Below are 19761 nucleotides of genomic sequence, written 5' to 3'. Positions count from 1 at the left end.
ATATTTAAAAAACATATAGACAATATCTGTATTGTTTGATAAAAAATGTCATTACAACTTGTTTTTCTTGAGACTTTGGATATCTACAACATTGTGAGTCAACAGCAGTGATTTTTTCTAAATCTTACTTCTGACCTGTGCCTTTTATAAACAATAATTAAAAAGACTAAAATGTGCAAATTTCAAGCAATGAAAAGAAACTAAAATAAATACTACTTTGAAAATTCTGATACATAGTCAACTTTTTAACAAAACTGGATTTAGACACAACACAATATTGATAATATATATATTTCCGAAACATAGATAGGAATCGCAGCAACTCCCAGTACTTTTTTCCATATTGGGCCAAATTTACTAAGGCTACGTTCACACTGCAGGTCTTAATGCTCAATTCCGATTTTTTGATCAAATCCGATTTTTTTGTCTGCTCGTTCACACTACAAATAAAATGCGACAGCAAACGCGCTCTAGTGTGAACGCTCAAAGCGGCCCGCATGCGCAAAAGAAGACTTCACACACAACGCGCTCTGTTTAGACCCAGAGCAAACAGTATTGTTTGATAGATGGCCCTTAATATAAAGACTTTGGACTTTATGTTTCCCAATTTTTGCTTTAAGTTATTTTGTTGTTTACATAATAATGTAAATAACCTAATAATGATCCTTATTGCTGTTTTAGAGGAGCGGTGCTTCAAAGGATAGCTGCAGATTTCTGTCAGAATCTGCAGATTACACAGTACAAATAAAATGTTCACGTTTCTCCAACGTTGTCTTCCCAACAGTTTCACTGATATCTACACGGGATGGCCAGAGAAGCGTTCGCGATGTCTTCTCGGGCGCTTCTCCGGAGCTGATAATTGGCGTCTGTCTTGTGTCAGTGACGTAAAAGACGGATTTAATGCGACCTGACCGTTCAAACAGCAGTCGCTTTCTAAAACATCGGATATGTATCGGATTCAGTACCACATACGAAAGTGACCCAGATCGGATTTGAAAATATCGGATTTGCGCCGTTCACACTGTCATAGCATGATCGGATATGGGTCGCATAGGGTCAAAAAAATCGGATTTGATGCGCTTTCGCCTGCAGTGTGAACGTAGCCTTAGGCATTGCACCAGTGAGTAAAGAGAAAAAAATACTGTTTCTATTTATAAAGAGAGCACAGTGACTGTGCACAACTTTTGTTAGTAACCCGTAAAACTGACCATGCCTATGAGCAAATACATAGTTTAAGGGATTTAAGGTGGTCACATCACAGATAGACAAGTGCAGTGGGACAGACGGAGACTTCAGGGAGTAATCTATAGAGTAAAGTAAAACTTTGAAGAGGATAGTGGCTGAATTTCTGCTTTGATTAGCAAACGTTACCTACATTTATTATTTGCTGCTCGTGTCCTCGGAGTAAATAGTAACTCTTGCCCAGTGTTGGTCAAGTTATTTGAAAAAAGTAATCAGTAACTAATTACTGATTACTTCCCCAAAAAAGTAATCCCGTTACTTTACTGATTACTTATTTTCAAAAGTAATTAATTACTTAGTTACTTTTTAAAAACACGATTTACAACCTGAAGAGGTGATAAAGCGATAGATCTTTCAGCCCAATTCTACTTTTTCTGCATAATCCATCATACAAAATGTAATCAAATGGAAAAGTCTCTTTTTAAAACTTGTTTTATTAGTTTTAATCTTTTAACTTTATGCATCAAGCAAAAATGTAATTATCTGCAACATTCTCTGACTTGAATAAATTAGTTTAACATTTAAACCTATTTTCTGCACATTCCAGCACATAAAATAAAATATTTTTTGTGTTTACACTCACTCTTTCAAATAGATGCAAGTAAAACACAGCAGAAAATAAATAAAGTCAAAGACTCAGCGGTCCTGTTGCTCTATTTTCACCTGTAAAGCAGGACTGGGGGTAGGCGGAGGTTTAACCTGGTGCAGGTGTGCCGCGGTCAGTTGATGAATCCGCGAGTTTCTCTGTGAGTTTCCCATTACGTCGTTGCGCACTCGGTGCTTGTTTGGAAGTTTAGGGGTTTTTTTGCTGTAAAAAGAAGTTTTCTTCCTACGCACAACGGACACTAATGTTTTTGTCACTTTTTATGGAATCAAACTCAAAGTAAGGTCAGTACTTCCACGCTTTAAACGCTGCACGCTCATACTCTCTCCCACAATCGATATGTGATCCATTGTTGATCTGCACACAGCTGCTGTCACTAACGGCGCACTCGCTTACGTCACTGTCATGAGACATTCTCGCAAAAAAATCACGGTTTTAGTAACGCAGTAACGCAGCGTTCCTACGGGAAAGTAACGGTAATCTAATTACCGATTTTGCAATAGTAATCCCTTACTTTACTCGTTACTTGAAAAAAGTAATCAGATTACAGTAACGCGTTACTGCCCATCTCTGCTCTTGCCCTCTAATATATGCACAGGACTGAAGCTGTACCTTTCAAATGCGGGTGTGTGTGTGTCCTCCCTTTTTTAATCTCTTCCCTCTGTCATCCTCGTTAGGTAACTTCGAGCTGGTGAGTTTGCTTTTGGAAAGAGGGGCTGACCCCATGATTGGAACCATGTGTCGAAACGGCATCTCCTCCACCCCGCTGGGAGACATGAACTCATTCAGCCTGGCAGCAGCACATGGCCACAGGTGACACAGACAATCGCACAGACACACACACACATGCACTCTCAAGTTCCAGCCAGCCAAGACGTATCCATTACCACAGTATTGATCCATTTACACACTCTGCCCCGGTCCATCTGCCTCTCACAAAATCCTGCAGCACACGAGAGGCAGATATCTCAGTTTCCCTGTCGGACAGCAGGCAGCGATAAGCGCCGCAGTCTATTCGGCCGCTCTCGTGGCTTCGGTTTGACATAATTTCCCTGCAGCTGAGTAAGACAGAGCCCATTAACATTCAGAGCAGCGAGGGCTGTCAGGAAATGGAGTGGAGTGGAAAGCCAACAACACAATGCAGCATTATTAGGACAATCAATTATAGTGTGATGGTCATGCTGCAGTGTGATGTGAGCAGGTTAAAGCTGCATTAGGGCTGTGAGACACTAGACGTTCTTATTTAACATCAGATAAAGTTCATATACGAGCATCAAGAAGCAAACAATAAAAGGATTAATGTAGCTAGTTGCTAACAGTGAAGGTTCCAAGACCCCAGCACACAAGTATTTCTACCTGTGGTATTTTGTCTATCAGTTGCCAGAGTTATTAAACAAGGCTTTGAGAATGTATGTAAAGCATAAGCAGTCATGCAGAAGAGCACAGGAAGATGTGAGTGTATGCTACAAGTATGTCCAAGACAGCGTCCGTAAGTGGTTTGGTGGATTATATTAAAAAGCATCTTGGATGTAAACTTGTAAACTTGACGCATTTTAAAAAACATAAACTGGATCCTGGCCGTGTAGCTATAAAGATAATGTTCATATCTTTGGAAAGGAAAACAAAATATTCCTTTTTCTGACTTTGATTACAGTATAAAAAAAACTGTGTATATGAGGAATATGAGGAAGAACTTATTCGCTAAATGAGTCATTTTGTTCGGTTCTCACTCTGGTCATCTGGATATTACTAGTGTTCGTTTTTATTGTTATGTGCACATATCCATAGGTGTGAAAATTGAGGCGGGCCTGTATAAAGTTTAGTTTGTAGCTTGGTTTTTTTTACATAAGGGTGTAGGTCTTGAGTATCTTTCAGATTTAAAACATTTTTTAAACCATCTGGAGCATTGACGTATCTTGGTTTTGTACTTTTAAAAATGTATTTATTTTTAGAAATAAACTGAATCTAATAAAAAAAAATGGTTTGATAATAATAATGTTTCCTGAATGTCGTATCGACTGGATGGTGATCCATTGTTGGCACTTCCTTCCTTAATCACTAGTTCTTATGTTTTCCAGTCAGTTTTACTTCCTCTTTTTGGGGATTTTTTTTTTTTTCCATCCTTGTTACCCGTCCGCCTCACCCAGTTTAATTTCACCTGCCTTGTCTTCCACACCTGTTCCCTATCCACCAATTGCCCTCCTGTGTCCGTTAACCACCCACTCCAGTGTACGTGTTTAGACTCCAGCTTCCCTTTGTTCTTCGCCAGATGGTCTTGTTCTCACTGCCAAGTGGTTCGGCACTTTCAAGTCTGGTTTCTTGTTTCTAGTTTTCCCTCCCTGTGCATTTTATTGCCTTGGACTCCTTGCTGTCTTTCATCTATATGTTTAATGGACTTTTGCCTTTTGCCTGTTCCCCATGTGGTTCGTGTGCTTCACTGCTGTATTTTTTTCTTTCTGCCTATCTTCTGACTAATTATTTGGATTCTGGGCTTTTACTAAGCCTCTTTGTGCCTTTGCATTCATTAAACTTGTCAGCTATCTACTCATCAAAATATCCAAGATATTTGTTTCTAGTGAGGGTGGAAACGGTGAAGGTAGGATTTCAGAGACAATACAGTTGTGGGCAGAAGTTTGTATCCCCTCCTCATGGGCATGAATTTCATGGTATTTTGGGGATTTAATTACTTCTTTGAACTTTTCTTTTCCCAGGGTTGAATGATTGTAAAGTAAACATCTTTAATGACTTCAAAAGTTCATGAGTTGGGTGCATTTACTGTGGATTTTCTTTGATCCACACAGAGTATAAAAATATGCATACGGATTAAAGTGTATACATACAGTCACCTAAATATTTTAATAAGTGGAAATGAAGGTTCTGCAGTTGTTGTTTTTTTAACTTGACAAAGCCAAGCTCTATTAAGTTCTTGTTAGTGATTATGATTGACTTCTGGTAGTTTCTCTTTGCCAACATGAAACAAATTTGTTTGACGGCGCTCATTGTCCAAGGAACTCACTGAAGATCTAAGAAGGAGGATTGTAGATTTAAGTTGTGAAGGTCTCTTGGAGTCATTTGTAAATAGCTGCAGATTCCAAGATCATCAGTCCAAGCAATTGTTATATGGATGTGTCACCACCAATTCTGGAAGGAGACCCAAACTGTCACCTCTGATAGGTAACTGATTAGGATGTTCAGGAACCATCAAGGCTCAAGCCTGCCATCAACTGGAAACCTGCTGGAACATCAGCATCACTGTCCACAGTGAAGAGAGTTTCACATCTCCATGGACTGAGAGGCAGGTGACCAAGAAATAAACCCCTGCTTCAGAATGGACACCTTCAAGCTCAACTGAAACTTTCTGCTGCCCACCTGGACAAGCCATATGTCTTCTGGAGCAAGGTTTTATGGTCAGACGAGACAAAGATTGAGCCTTTTGGCCACAATGACAGGAGCAATGTTTGGAAGAGTAAAGGTGAGTCTTTCAAACCGAAAAATACCAGCTTTAAAGCACACTGGTGGTAGCATCATGCTCTGGTGTTAGTTTGCTGCCAATGGTACTGCTCCATTACACAAAGTGGATGGAATTACCAAATTCTTCACTGTCACCTAAAATCAACAGCTAGACGTTTGAAACTTGGACAGGTCTGGGTGTTCCAGCAGGACAACAACCCCCAACATACATTAGAACTGGTTTTTCATTGGATAAAGTAAGCTAACATTAAGCTTGTTTTCCAGCTTAAAGGATTTGTTTGACAGCACTTGCTGGATTGACCAACTCTCAGAACAACAGGAAAGTCCAAAGAACTTAGTGAAGATCTAAGAAGACCAGCGGTACTGGTATTCGTGCCGGTCTACTTTGCTTTTGCAACTAGTATTTCTCATGTTAAAAGTTGACAAATTTTAAAGATATTTCTGTCTCTGGTCATCATAACATTGGGTCATTCCATCCCAAATCACTGTGTACTTTGAGCTTCACTAAAAAGTGCGGACACATATAAAGATTGGTGTGAAATTTTAGCTTCACATGAAAAACGTTTCGTCAACTCACTTGCATGTTTTTGTTTTGGGGTTTTTTTGCTGGGGCACTTTAAATCTGAGGCCATGTTTGAACCCACAAAATTGTGGTGTGAAAAAGTGGCCAGGATGTATAATTTGGGACAGATACATATAAAAAAAAAGCCTTAAGTTAAAAGTTTAAATATGACCCATAAGCAAGCACCCATTCATTTTTTTTTTTCTTTTTTTTTTTTTAAACAATTGTTGCATACAAAGCTCCTGTGCACAGTTCTGTCCAGGAAGAGGTTTCTGTTAAAGAACTTGTCTGCACAGAGCCCTGACCTCAGTCCCACCCAACACCTCTGGGTGGCAGTGAGCCACATCTTATCTGCATCAGTAATGCTCTTGTTGCTGAGTGGAAGCAAATCTCTGCAGGTTTAAGACTGTGTGAAAAGCCTGAAACCAGAAGGATCGAGGTGGTTACTGCAGCTGAGAATATGCAGTGTTTGGGTTTATGCATGCATGCATTGTAATTCTGCTCAAACCTGACAAAACCAGCAGCATGTTAGTACCAATAAAACAACATTTTATGATCAAACAGCCTCCCCTAACAGGACATGATGATTTGCTGCACTTGGACTCCAAACGAGACCCTCCTCGCTGAAGCAGATGGTGCAGTGATGCATTATCAGGCCGCAGTCACGCTGTTTATGTTACATGCTGGAGTCCATTCTTCTCAAAGAAGGGCGTCTGTTACTGCTGCGCCGTTGTGTTGCTCAGATCCAATGCAATGTTGATGGAGTACAATAAATTTGGAGATTTGGAACAGTTTTTCTTTTCAGCCTGATCCCTGTAAGAGTCATATATTATCACTCCTACACGCTGGTGATGCAGGTTCAGAGTACAATGGGACATTTGTAGTCAATTAAGAGTGAGCACCAGTGAGAGCTACAGAGCCAAATGGGCTTAATGTGGATTTAATGCAGCTTGTGGGTGTCTAACTTGGAACCATTGACTTCACAGCTTTCCTTCATATTATTCGACCCCAGGCCAGATGTTTACCTCTCGCCCTGACCCTGTCATTTTGTCTCATCTCTCTTCTCTCATCTAGGAATGTTTTTCGGAAGCTCCTGTCCCATTCAGACCAAGAAAAGGGGGATGTGCTGTCCCTGGAAGAGATTCTAGCTGAGGGTTCAGATCCAGGGGAGAAGAGGTTGGCTCCCCAGGCCAATGGTGGAGGGACCCTGCGAACAGGAAAGGCCAGACTGAGGGCCCTGAGAGAGGCCATGTACCATAGCGCAGAGCACGGCCATGTGGACATCACCATAGACATCCGCAGCTTAGGTCAGATTTACTAATGCATGCTTCACTGGCACAAATGCATCGCTCTCCGCTGCCTCCAGCTGTCATGAAGATGTGCTTGTGCTGTCCTGTCCTGTGCTGTCCTGTGCTCGCGTCCTCAGAAATCCCAACTACTCATCCAACCATGAAACGCTCGCACAAGTAGGACTTTTTATATCCGAGGTGATAATAACTCGGTCGAAGGTGTGAGCACGATGACGGAACTGTGTCCTCGGGCAGTGCTCATTTTGTAAATGTGGCAATCATCAGCTTGCACCCCAGCTCATTGAGCACAAGACCTTATGTGGTCTGCTGATTAGGTTTTGATGAGGATTCATTGATTTTAGTCAGCAAAACAACCTCACAGTCAATTTAGTAGCTGTTCTGTACTGTCAGGTTATCAGGTGATACTTTGCAATTGTTGGTTTTTAAGGATAGATTTAAGAATTTTCAGATGAAAGTAGTAAGCTGTCCAAATGTAAAAACATACCCACTTACCAGCACCATCTAAAAGTCACCAATTAGCACCTTATATGCCATTTGTTAAACCAGTTAAAAAACCAAAGTGTTAAACTACACATGAGATATAAGCTGCTAATTAGCGAGCTTTAGGGGTGTTGGTACACAGCTTCTACAACTGTGGGCACAATGTTTCCAGGATTTAAGCTAATCTGTGAGTGATGAGCTTTTAAAACTTTCTTATCCACATTGGTTTAAAATTTGCAGATGATGGTAACGATTAAGATCATTTTCTGTGGCTGGATTATTTAGCCGGGATACTCTTTTTAAAAAATATTAAAGTGTGGAAAACTGAGAAATTGACATCAAAATTACAAACTGTACATAAAAGATGGACACGAGCTGCTGTTTTGGCCATTGCGCAGAGATGTAATCAAACTCTGGATGCAAACGTCCGGAGTATTTTCTCACATCGTTTATGTTTCATTAAAGCGTGGTTGCGTGGTGAGCGCTATGTTGATAGTTAAAATTTTAGTTTGTGATCCAGTCGTGATCACAACGTCTGTGGTAAAAAAAATAAATAAAAATTAGTTCTCCCTTTTTTAAATTTGTCCCCTGTAAAGAAAAACAAAGGTGCAAACTTCAACCTCTCCCATTGTGATCTTGTTTTTTTATGTGATCGGTTCTGTTTGTTTGTCTGTTTGTCTGTTTGTCTGTTTGTTAGCAGTCCAGCGTCAAGTTTTCAAGATATTGTGTTCAAATTTTGTGTGACGGTGAATAACAATATCAGCTGATTTAATTTAGGTGAAAATTGGGTCAAGGTCACACTAAATGTGATGATCAGTAAAATCTTTACATAACAAACAATTTTTTATGGATCGTTATAAAACTTCCCAACAATAATGTAGTACCCGGCTGGCTAAGCATTTGACCTTGACCTTTATTGCCAAGGTCGAAGTTAACCTTGAAAAAATTTTCAGAAAACCATACCGAGTAATATCGTATAGAAGGGCATGCCGTACACATTTATTTTTTCAATACGATGCCCTACGATGTCACACTGACAGCTTTTTTTACACACAGTCCCCCGTTTTCAGAGGCTCAAAAGTGGAGTGTAACTTGCATTAATCTGAAATAAAAGGATTGCTTTTAATAACTGGATGAAAATCCCTTGGCGTTAATGATTGCCTGAAGTCTGTATCCTCCTTTGACATGCTCTGTGTACAGAGGCAGAATTACTTAAATGTCTTCATTGTCCAGGATCTTATGGATGTGACTGTATTTGAGGGGTTAAATCAGCCGGAGAAGCTGAAGAGTCAACTCATGTCATGTGTTGAAGAAGACAAAACTTCACAGAGATCCCTCAAAGTGGAATAATGACATAATTTATACTAAACTTTATGGCTTAATGAGCTAGTTTAAAAACAAAGTTACCCTCACAAAGCATAAAATCCAAATAAAACCCACCTGTATCAGGCTGTAAACGTCATTAATTTGTGCTTTTAGGTTGCACATTTTAACACAGTGGATTAGAGGAAATGTAGTTTTTGCCAATTGGCTTTATTTTTCTGTTGTAAAGGTTCTTGTCTGGACAGTAATTACAACCACTCATGCTGCTTTTCCAGCTTTGCTAGCAGGAGCAATCCTGTCCTGAAACAACACACAGACAGACAGACCTGAACAACTGAGAAGTTGTGCCATATGTTTTAAAATACAACTTTTTGCTGAACAATATTGTAGAAAAGGAGGACGACTTGACACACCGTCCGTGTTTATTTGTCAGTTTTTTATTAGGAGAACACACTGCTGGCAGTTCTGTGAGGTTTGGCACCTACATCCTGTAGCTTTTCAGCTGGTGTACAGCACACACCCCTCCTCCGGCTTCTATCTATCTATCTAGGGAGAGACCTCGTTAGTTAATGCCGCACACCTGTCCCACCAACCTCCTTGGCACTGCCCTTGAGCTCACTGCACCACCGCTCCCCTGCCCCTGAGCAAGGGACCACACCTCTACCAGAAATATAAACCTGCCACCTCCAGACTGGGCTTTTCAGTCCCACCATTTCCCTGTTGACTTTTTTTTTTCAATATTTTAAGTTTTTAAAAAATCTTTTTAAAAATGAGCCATTTTAAAATCCATAAAACATACATGTATGAAAATACCTGGATGATAAATTTTCCGCTCATCTCGTCAGTTAAACTTCATTCACGTCCAACACATTTAACAGAGCATTCTTTAATTACATTCAGGTGCTGCTTTTCTATTCTCACTGAAACCCTTAATCCAAACACCCACCATGCCATCGTCCTCCACCTCCCACAACGCCATCACGTGATGGAAACATGGTCGGTTCTGTTGCCCTTGAAACCGCTCGCTCTCGGATGTTGTGTGTATTCACGCTCCGTGTGCTGGTGTTCCCAGGTGTTCCCTGGACGCTGCACACCTGGCTCGAGTCCCTGCGTACCTGCTTCATCCAGCACCGCCGACCGCTGATCCAGGGCCTGCTCAAAGACTTCTGCTGCATCCAGGAGGAGGAGTACACTGAGGAGCTGATCACGCACGGCCTGCCACTCATGTTCCAGATCCTCCGATCCAGCAAGGTCACTGGAGCTTTCTTTCATGTCCACGTAAACAAAACGCTTATTAGAGGAACATCAGACAACGTAAGGCACGCTTTCTGGGAATACAAACCGCCCTGTGCCCATGTGCTGGGTCGACATTAATAACACTCATGTTTGCATAAATTTAGTGCACTTCAAACCATATTATCATACATTTGCATAATTTCTTGTCCCGGATTGCTCATGGAAAAAAACGAGGCCACAAAACTGTAATATGTGTAAAGTTTCTGTCCTCACTGGTGTTTGTGTGTGTCTGCAGAATGAGGTGATAAGTCAGCAGCTGTCAGTCATTTTTACGCAGTGCTACGGGCCCTTCCCCATCCCTAAGCTGACGGAGATCAAGAAGAAGCAGACCTCGCGCTTAGGTAAGAGAGCGAGTTATTAATGCTTAACATTTGCTGTGTGATGAGGATGTGACTGCGGTGAAGATTCTCTCTATTTTTTGTTGTGTTTTGGGGGGGTTAGAGCGAGGAGTTACCTCAAGCTCAGAGAGCGCGCTTTTTCTCCTCGTCACATCTGTAGGTTCCTTTGACATTTGCAGCAGGTGATTAAATAAAGGTTTACAAATGGATTTAATCCTATTTACAGTGCATCCTTCTGTGCTTCAGAAGAAGCCACATATAGACAAAGAAGTATCAGATTAACTCATAATGAAACAAGATCTTCTTGATGTTTTCAAAATATTTTCACAAATAATTTGGTTTTTTTTTTGTCTGTTTGTTGGAAAAACACCACTTTGGGGGAAATCTATCTAGAAAATGATTTTATTTGTGTTCTAAGGAGCTGTATGAACATTATCTAGTAGTAGAAATGTATTCAATATATTTGAAGGTTTCTTAGGCTACGTTCACACTGCAGGTCTTAGTGCTCAATTCCGATTTTTTGATCAAATCCGGTTTTTTTTGTCTGCTTGTTCACACTACAAATAAAATGTGACAGCAAACGCGCTCTAGCGTGAACCCTCAAAGCGGCCCGCATGCGCAAAAGAAGACGTCACACACAACACGCTCTGTTTAGACCCAGAGCAAAAATTATTGTTTGACTGATGGCTGTTAATATAAAGACTTGTTTCAGACTTTACGTTCCCCAATTTTGCTTTAAGTTATAAAGTTATTTTGTTATTTACATATGGCCTAATGATGATCCTTATTGCTGTTTTAGAGAGGAGCGCTGCTTCAAAGGATAGTTGCAGATTTCTGTCAGAATCTGCAGATTATACAGTACAAATAAAATGTTCACGTTTCTCCAACGTTGTCTTCCCAACAGTTTCACTGACATCTATACTGGATGGCCAGGAAGCGTTCGCGATATCTTCTCCGGAGCTGATAACTGGCGTCTGTCTTGTGTCAGTGACGTAAAAAACGGATTTAATGCGACATGACCGTTCAAAGAGCAGTCGCTTTCTAAAACATCAGATATGTATCGGATTCAGGACCACATACGAAAGTGACCCAGGTCGGATTTGAAAATATCGGATTTGTGCCGTTCACACTGTCATACCATGATCGGATATGGGTCGCATAGGGTCAAAAAAATCGGATTTGATGCGCTTTCGCCTGCAGTGTGAACATAGCCTTAGTTTCCTCAAAGGAAGCTTTGGGAGATTAAATAAAACCTTGAATTTCACATGCAAAGGTCTTTAATGTTTGCTCTTCTTAAAAAGGTTTTTGTGTCCGGCTGCAGAGACAAAGTGAAAGTGAATTGCGTGTGTGGTATTCAGTCCTACTTGTGGTGCTTGAGTCATCACCTGTCACTACTGCAGCTGATTGTCAATATTTGTTCAAAGTAAAATTACAGTAAAGTCCATAATTTTGTTGTGCAAAGATACAATTTTAGTTATTTTGCTTTTGTATGTCAAAAAAGTGTAAAATCGAACAATCGAGATGTGAGTGAAGTGCAGGATTACAGCCATTTTTACTAGATTAATTGGACACTTAGGCCTCACCTCAATGCACCACCTCAGTGAATGGAAATACAAGGTGCAAACTGCTGTTTACCGAAAATGAATTTATCTCAGTTTCTCAAGGTAAAGAAATATAAATTCTTCAATAGCTAAGTCAGTCACCTGATCTCAGTCCATTACATCGTACTTTCCAGTTAGTGATGTAAACACTGAATGCAGAGAGACCCACAAACAAAGACTGACTATAACTGTGGCAGTGAATCCTAAACAGTTAATGAGACACTTTTTGTTAAAACCTTTGAATTACATCTGAGTGTGCGCTTCAATCGCATCTTGATTGTTTGATTTTAAACCCCACTGTTGTGGAGTACAGAGGCAAAATTACAAAAGATTGTGTCACTGCCCAACAAATTATGGACCTAAATGTAATTAGTTTTAATCCAAGTTGCATTTCATTTTTTGGCACAAACTCATTGAACTACTGTGGTCAAATAAGGATAGTTTTGAATCACAGTAATTCATATTTAGCGGCTTGGCTCTGTTCTGGGACGTCGCCGCCTTTCTGTGTGCGTTCACAGCAAAATATTGGGAGAGCAGACACATAAAACATACATCGAACATCAGTGATAACAAAACGTGACAGTGAATATGTCAGAAAAAAAGGAGAAGATGAGGATGTGAAGCAACATTAGGCAGGCTTAAATAATCCATTAATGGATGGTGTCCTGCGGCATTACGGAGCTCCTGGATAGTCTGAGGTGCAACTTGCCAGCGTGAGATGGATGAAACATAATGTCTCAGAGGTAATCTATCGTTAGGTCAGGCAGATGTGGGGGCCAATCAATCGTATCAGTTCCTTCATTCTCCAGGAACTGCCTGCATACTATCGCTACACGAGGCCGGGCATTGCTGTGCACCAGCATAGAGTCTGAAAGGGAGTCCAAGGATTTCATCCTGATACCTGATGGCACTCAGGGTGCCGTTGCCTGGCCTGAAGAGGTCTGTGTGTCCCACAGTGGATATGCCTCCCCAGACCATCACTACCCACCACCAAACCGGTCACGCTGAACGATGTTACAAACAGCATAATGCTCTCTGCATCTTCTCCAAACCCTTTCATGTTTGTCACATGTGCTCAGGGTGAACCTGCTTTCATCTGTGAAAAGCTACAGTGCCAGTGGTGGACTGGTATTCTATTTTAAATGCCAATTGGGCTCACTGGTGCTGGGCAGTGAGCACCGGAATATCAGGCTACCCTCATGAGTTGTTTCCGATTGTTTCATCAGAGACATTCACACCAGTGCTGAAGGTCACCCTGTTCCTCCTTGCACAAAGGAGCAGATAGTTGTCTTATCGATGTTTAAGGACCTCTCCTCGAGCAACTGCATGTCTCCTAGAATCTCCTCCGTGCTCATGAGACTGTGCCGGGAGACACAGCAAACCTTCTGGCCATGGCACGAATTGATGTGCCATCCTGGAGTTGTTCTGTAGCCTCTGTAGGGTCCAGGTATCACCTCAGGCTTCTAGTAGTGACACTGACCCTAGCCAAAAACTAGTGAAAAAATAGACGGGGGGTTGTCTCGTTTTTGCCCCTCTAGGGCTCCTCTTCCTAATTTGATTTACCCCAAAGCAGCTGAAAGTGATCGACAACCCCCTCTGCGAGGTACCGGACCAGATCAATATCCCACGAGTCTGACTGACTTGATGGTACACTCTTATTAAAATGTGTTTTCATTTTTGTTTTTGTTTTTTATTTAAAGTCATTAAAGATGTATGCTGTACAATTATTTCACCCTGGAAAAAGAAAATATTAAGTTCAAAGAACTAATTAAAACCCCTGAATTACCGTGATGTGCATGCCCATAAGGAGGTGCATGTAAACTTCTGTCCAAAACTGTAAAGTGAGTTTCATTTTAAAAGTAATCTGATATTTTTTTTTTTTTATTTCGACGTGCAGTATTTTCTGGGTCATTCTTACTATTCGGTGCCATTTGAGTCCTAATGACATAATATGGTATATTTAGTGTAAAACTTGTCTAATGCTTATTTCTAAACCATTTTCTTGTATGTTTAACCCCCCTCTACCATAGAACACATTGATATATACACAGGATAAATACATTAAAAGTAAATTACTTTTATTTTAGCACAAGTCACTAAAGTACTATGTCCCCAGTCATGCTTGCTCGACTTCAGTTACAAATATAACTTAAAAAAAAAAAAATCTAGATTTTTCATCATTTCTGGATTGGCTTATTTCTAATGTTCCTCATCAAATGTTCTTTTTTATTATTAATGCATGTTTAATACTTAAAATCTTTTTAAAAAATGTGTCCCTGAATCAACTGTCACCCCTGTTACTCTGATAAGAATTCCATAGAACACATCACCTGATTATTCTTTTAGTCACATGACACTCCCGGATGTAACATATTTTGGAGGGAAAACTTTCAAGAAGAAGACGAGTAAGTACCACTCTTTAATCAACCCTTTTTTCAATGTTTTAGCAAGATTTTGTAATGTGGCAAAGCATAACACGTCCAACCTGTTACGCTTATTAATAGTGGAAACAATTTTTTTTTTGTCATTTTTATAATATGGCTAATAAACATGTTAAAAATGGTTCTTAGTGGTCACCATGTACTAGCTTGTTGTTCATCATACTAGTAGTAATGGCTAAGTTTAGCATAAAATCTCCCCCCTGTTACCGTCACCCCTGTTATTGCTATGCACTGTAACAGGGGGGACACATGGTAACAGGGGGGACGTAAGATGATAGAAGTTTAGTGTTTAGGGTTATTTATACAAGTGTGTATTGGTAATTATTATTAACCTGTATATATATACTTTTAGAAGATTTTGAATAGTATACATTTTTCAGGGAATGGCACCAATGTCTGCTGCGGAGAAGCAGCGGCGCTACCGAGCACGTCGTGATGCTGACCCTGAGAGAAGACAGATATATCTCAATAAAGAGAAAGAGAAGTGGAGAAAGGACAGAGAGGAAGGGAAAAAAAAGAAAGTGGCAGATCTCAGTGAACGACAGAAGAGAGCACAGAGAAAGCAGTGGCGAGAAAGGAAAAGAAAGCAGAGGGTCAAAGGAACCATGAAAATCCACCAAGTACTCAGTTTCTCTCCAGGAACAATAAAATACAGGGACATAACCTGCCTTTGCCAGGCAGACAAAGGTGTACTGGACTGTGAATGCTATGGCCTGAAGGAGATAAGCCTTAGTCAAGAGGCAAGTCCACATTGCACTGAGGGACCAACCCGGCCTGAGAACATCACAAAAGATCATATTGGTCAGTGGTGCATTATCAACTACGATGGTGAACCCTACCCAGGAATCATTCTGGAGGTTGAAGAGGATGTTAAAGTGAAATGCATGCACAAGAACGGGACCAACAAGTTCCACTGGCCAAGTCCACGTGAGGACATAACCTGGTATAGGGATGACCAGGTTGTGTGTCTGATGAAAGAACCAACACCTTTGAATAAGAGGTCAGTTCAGCTGGAGAGGAAAGTGTGGGATTTCCTTGAAAAAAACTGGAGTTGCTGGTCTGTTGCATAGGTAAAATGTGTGAGAAAAATGTTCATTATGTTGGGTGTACAGTGAAAATTTGCTTGTTTAATGTGGACATGTATCTACCTGTGTTGGTTGGACGGGCATGGTGAAGGTGTTCAAAGTTTCTTTAAGGTGGTATTTTTTGTCACTGATGTTATGTCCACCCTGTTACCTCCTGTCCACCCTGTTTCTCCTCTGTCCACCCTGTTACCTGTGTGTTTCTTTTGTTAATTAAATCAAATCAACAAACATAATGCATGTCTCTTTGGTTATTGGGAGGGAATGAATCAGCAAAATTAAGTTACTTAAAAATGGAGCCAATTTTTTTTTATATTCCCTTTGAATCTAAAAACAATCTTTTGAAATTACACTGTCTTAAAACTGAACCTGTCTTCTTTCAATATAATGCTTGTTTAAAATACTTCCTTGAAATTTCCTTGCAGATTTTAAAAAGGGATATTGTAGCTTTTAGAAAATGTAAATATTACTATAACTGTGTATTCAAAACAGTTATTAATAGAAAATTGAATGTCCTGTAACAGGGTGGACATTTGGCACGTCATGGGTAAAGACTTTGATTTTAAAAAATATTATAATATAATATCCTTAGCTGGACCAATACATTTTTCTTATAGGTTGAAAATCCCTCTTTTAGATGAAATGTTAAAATAATTCAAAATTTTGTATTTTTTGATGAAGAGTGATCACACTGAAATGGCACCGAATAGTAGGAATGACCCTTCTCTATGTGCAGATAAAATGGGTCCACTTGTCTGTAATGAACCAAATCGTCCATTAACACCTCAAACTTTATTTTAGACATTTCTTTGAGAGAAACGAGGAAGAAGAGAAACATTCAGTGACGGCGCTGCAGCGCCACCTGCTGATCATTTACTGGCAGGGTTTAAATAAAGTGCTTTAAATCACTTGATTTGTGTGCAGTGAATGAAATGCACTCGAGGATGCAAACACCGGATATCAAATGCAAATCCCCTGCCGTTTAGGAATGCTAACGCGATTTGATAATTCAGCACTGATAGGCGCGTGATGAATCAGCCTTGCGGTAATTAATGGCCACATTAGCTTAATCTTCTGCTGTTTGCTGCTCTGCATGCATTGTGTGGGAGACGTGAATAAATCTCTCTTTTTTTTTCTTTTGTTTTTTTTAGACCCCCACTTCCTGAACAACAAGGAGATGTCTGATGTTACCTTCCTGGTGGAGGGGAAACCATTTTATGCACATAAAGTTTTGCTGTTTACAGCTTCACCCAGGTAACCTGAAACTTTGCTCCTATTTTATTTTGTAAAACAAAAGCGCACCGATGGGAAAAATAATGTAGAATTTATCTGTTTTTTGTTGTTGTTGTTGTTGTTTTTAGGTTCAAGTCGCTGCTGCAAAACCGACCAGCAGCAGAAAACACCTGCATTGAGATCAGCCATGTCAAGTACAATATTTTCCATGTAAGACGTTTATTTCAGTTCAATTTAATTCCGTTTTATTTTTACAGCACCAAATCACAACAACAGTTGCCTCAAGTCACTTTATATTGTACGGTAGAATGTATGTGGGAAGGAAAAACTACCTCTTAACGGAAATGAAACCTCCAGCAGATCCAGGCTCAGGGAGAAGGCAGCCGTCTGCCGTTCTTCTCTGGGGTGAGAGAAGAAAGATTTCAGTGCATACAAAACCTATTCCCACTCTCAACCAGACCCACAACACTCATCGTCCCCTATGAGTATAAGAACAGGCTCCACGTTTGATTGTTTTATTCTGAAGGAATGGTGTTAGGTACATAGTTAAACAATCGAGATTAAGAAATCCATTTAATTCTCAAACACAGAAAGTATATAACTCCAACTTTACCGTATGAAGCTTAAGGCTGACCCAATTTGTGCACATCTGTGGGAATGGCATGAATCTTTTTGGAAAAGGGTTAAATGAAGTCTGTCAGCAGTATTGCACATTTCTGATTTTAAATGATTCGCATTAGCTGTAAACCCAGAGCCCAGAAACGTGAGCTTGAACCGGCTTGGCGGCTGCTAAAATGTTGGAAATGTTGTTCCTGCTCGCTTTCTGGATGTTCTTTATCTTTTAGCTTTCCACTGGGTGTATCCATGAGGCTACAGAAGACACAATTAAACTGCGGCCCCAGAGCTTCCCCCTCCCATTTCTTTCCCCTTGTCTCTTTCAATTTCTCTCCAGTCCTGCTGGGGACTTGTTTATCTCTGGTCTGCTCTTTATTTTTACTGATTGAATGCTTGTTCCTTTTTAAATGGCGATAAAAAGAAAACATGAGAGTAAATATCACTGGAAGGTATTTGATAGCAGTGAAAATATGTAAATGCTTAAATTTACATATGTAATTCAAATCTGGATTACTTTCCAGGTGACAGAATGGAGCCAAAAAAGAGGCACAAAAAAAGCAACAGAAAAAAGGGTCCCTCTTGTACTCTTCATCAGCTTCATAACCTGAAGCCTGTACTGTTCTCTGTTACAGTTGGTGATGCAGTATTTGTACTGTGGAGGCACCGAGTCCCTGCACATACGCAACACTGAAGTAATGGAGGTAAGAAAGACTTAACCAAAGCCTGTGGAGTGACAGCATGAGTATTAACATTTCTAATCCCGAGTCCTGTGCCTCATTCTGTGTGGCTGTACTGTTCCCTGTAGCTCCTGTCTGCAGCCAAATTCTTCCAACTAGAGGCCCTTCAGAGACACTGTGAGATCATCTGCTCCAAGAACATCACCACCGAAACCTGTGTGGACCTCTACAAACACGCTAAGGTGGGAGGCTTACGGTCTCTAGCAGCTGATTTACATACTGGGAGGGGTTTGTGTAATGAATTTTTACATAAGGTGCAAACATGCCATTAATTAACAATTGCAGACTGGCAATACAACCACCACACACACTATTTTTCAAGCTGCTCTCATATTTTTGTATTAGCAGTGACTCAAATGACAAATGGAACAAAGTGGAACAAAAACTTTATGCATGGGCTGACACACCAGACACGATCAAGACGTTCAGTTGAGCCGCAGTCATGCTAGGCTCAACTGAGAATAGGGAATAATAATAATGCTTTGGTGCATGGAAGACACAGACTTGTCTGCAAACACTTGCCAACTACTTGCAGAGCAGTAGTGAAACTGTGGAAAGTGCAATGCGTACCAGAAAAGCATACCCACTTGTCTTCAAAGGAAAAGTTGCAATTTTTAAATGTATTGATTGCAGTAGTGAGACGTAGCATTTCAGACTTTACTACCACTTGGTGGTAGTAGAAGTAGTTTGCCACTGTTTGCAGACACGTTGGCATCATCCATGGAAACAACAGGGAACCAAGGTAACCGGCAGGTAATCAACACAATCACAAGAAGGTAACAGATTTAATCTGTGAGCAATCACTGACCAACCGAACAGGAAATACATGTTTTTTCCTCAGCAATCAGAGGTTGCCAGGCGGTCTCCAGCTAATCTCCAGGACTCTGTGATGAAGCCTAGATGGCAGTGTGATTAAACCATTAATAACGTATACGTTTGTAAAACGTAAAATTTGCTATAACAGCATTAAAACATGGGAGTCAATGGCAACTGACTGACTTTTAAGGGAACCTCACATGGACATTAAAGAAATGGCCCTTATATACACTGGCTTTATTTTCCAGTCTCAGGGTTTGTCTTGCTTATATTGTGTTAATGTTGCTCAGTTTGTTAACATTTGCTGTATATTTTTTATTAAGTTACATTGCAGAAAAGGTGCATTGACAAATTAACTTGTAAAACAGGATAATAGTTTTATTTTAAAGTGAATACCTAATTAGAAGCTGTGTTGCTTTTAGCTCAGAAGCTAAAAGTGGTAGTACAGAGTACCGGTTTTACAGTTTTGTGAAGTTGGTGTTTGTGGGGTTTCTACAACTTTCCAAGTGGGGAAATTCGAGCTGAAAATTCCACCTTTATTTCCATCTTCCCGCCTGAGTACTGGAATAAAAATACCCTGTTAGTTGTTCAAAGTAAACTAATTAAAGAT

The 19761-nt window shown here is 40.3% G+C and overlaps 1 protein-coding gene and 1 long non-coding RNA gene across 3 annotated transcripts in view; both read left to right on the top strand.

Moving 5' to 3' along the window:
• The window catches only part of LOC146689473 (ankyrin repeat- and BTB/POZ domain-containing protein 3-A), a 288208-nt gene that overhangs the window by 263434 nt on the left and 5013 nt on the right, over positions 1 to 19761 (top strand). For both annotated transcript variants that reach the window (XM_085437119.1, XM_085437118.1), the window contains 8 exons: positions 2524 to 2659; positions 6954 to 7186; positions 10065 to 10243; positions 10524 to 10629; positions 16902 to 17004; positions 17112 to 17193; positions 18231 to 18299; positions 18404 to 18517. In XM_085437119.1, the coding sequence (XP_085293245.1) occupies positions 2524 to 2659; positions 6954 to 7186; positions 10065 to 10243; positions 10524 to 10629; positions 16902 to 17004; positions 17112 to 17193; positions 18231 to 18299; positions 18404 to 18517 (1022 nt within the window). The remainder of the gene's footprint in view (positions 1 to 2523; positions 2660 to 6953; positions 7187 to 10064; positions 10244 to 10523; positions 10630 to 16901; positions 17005 to 17111; positions 17194 to 18230; positions 18300 to 18403; positions 18518 to 19761) is intronic.
• On the top strand, positions 14485 to 16168 carry LOC146689474 (uncharacterized). The gene is made up of 2 exons (XR_014916050.1): positions 14485 to 14632; positions 15049 to 16168. It is a non-coding gene; the product is annotated as an uncharacterized LOC146689474 (long non-coding RNA).

This window comes from Copadichromis virginalis, linkage group LG17 (assembly GCF_057382275.1).
Source record: "Copadichromis virginalis isolate Kocher_CV1m ecotype Utaka linkage group LG17, C_Virginalis_male_GT1.1, whole genome shotgun sequence".
In the NCBI taxonomy this organism is placed as follows: domain Eukaryota; kingdom Metazoa; phylum Chordata; class Actinopteri; order Cichliformes; family Cichlidae; genus Copadichromis; species Copadichromis virginalis.
This window is presented reverse-complemented; position numbering and strand designations above follow the sequence as displayed.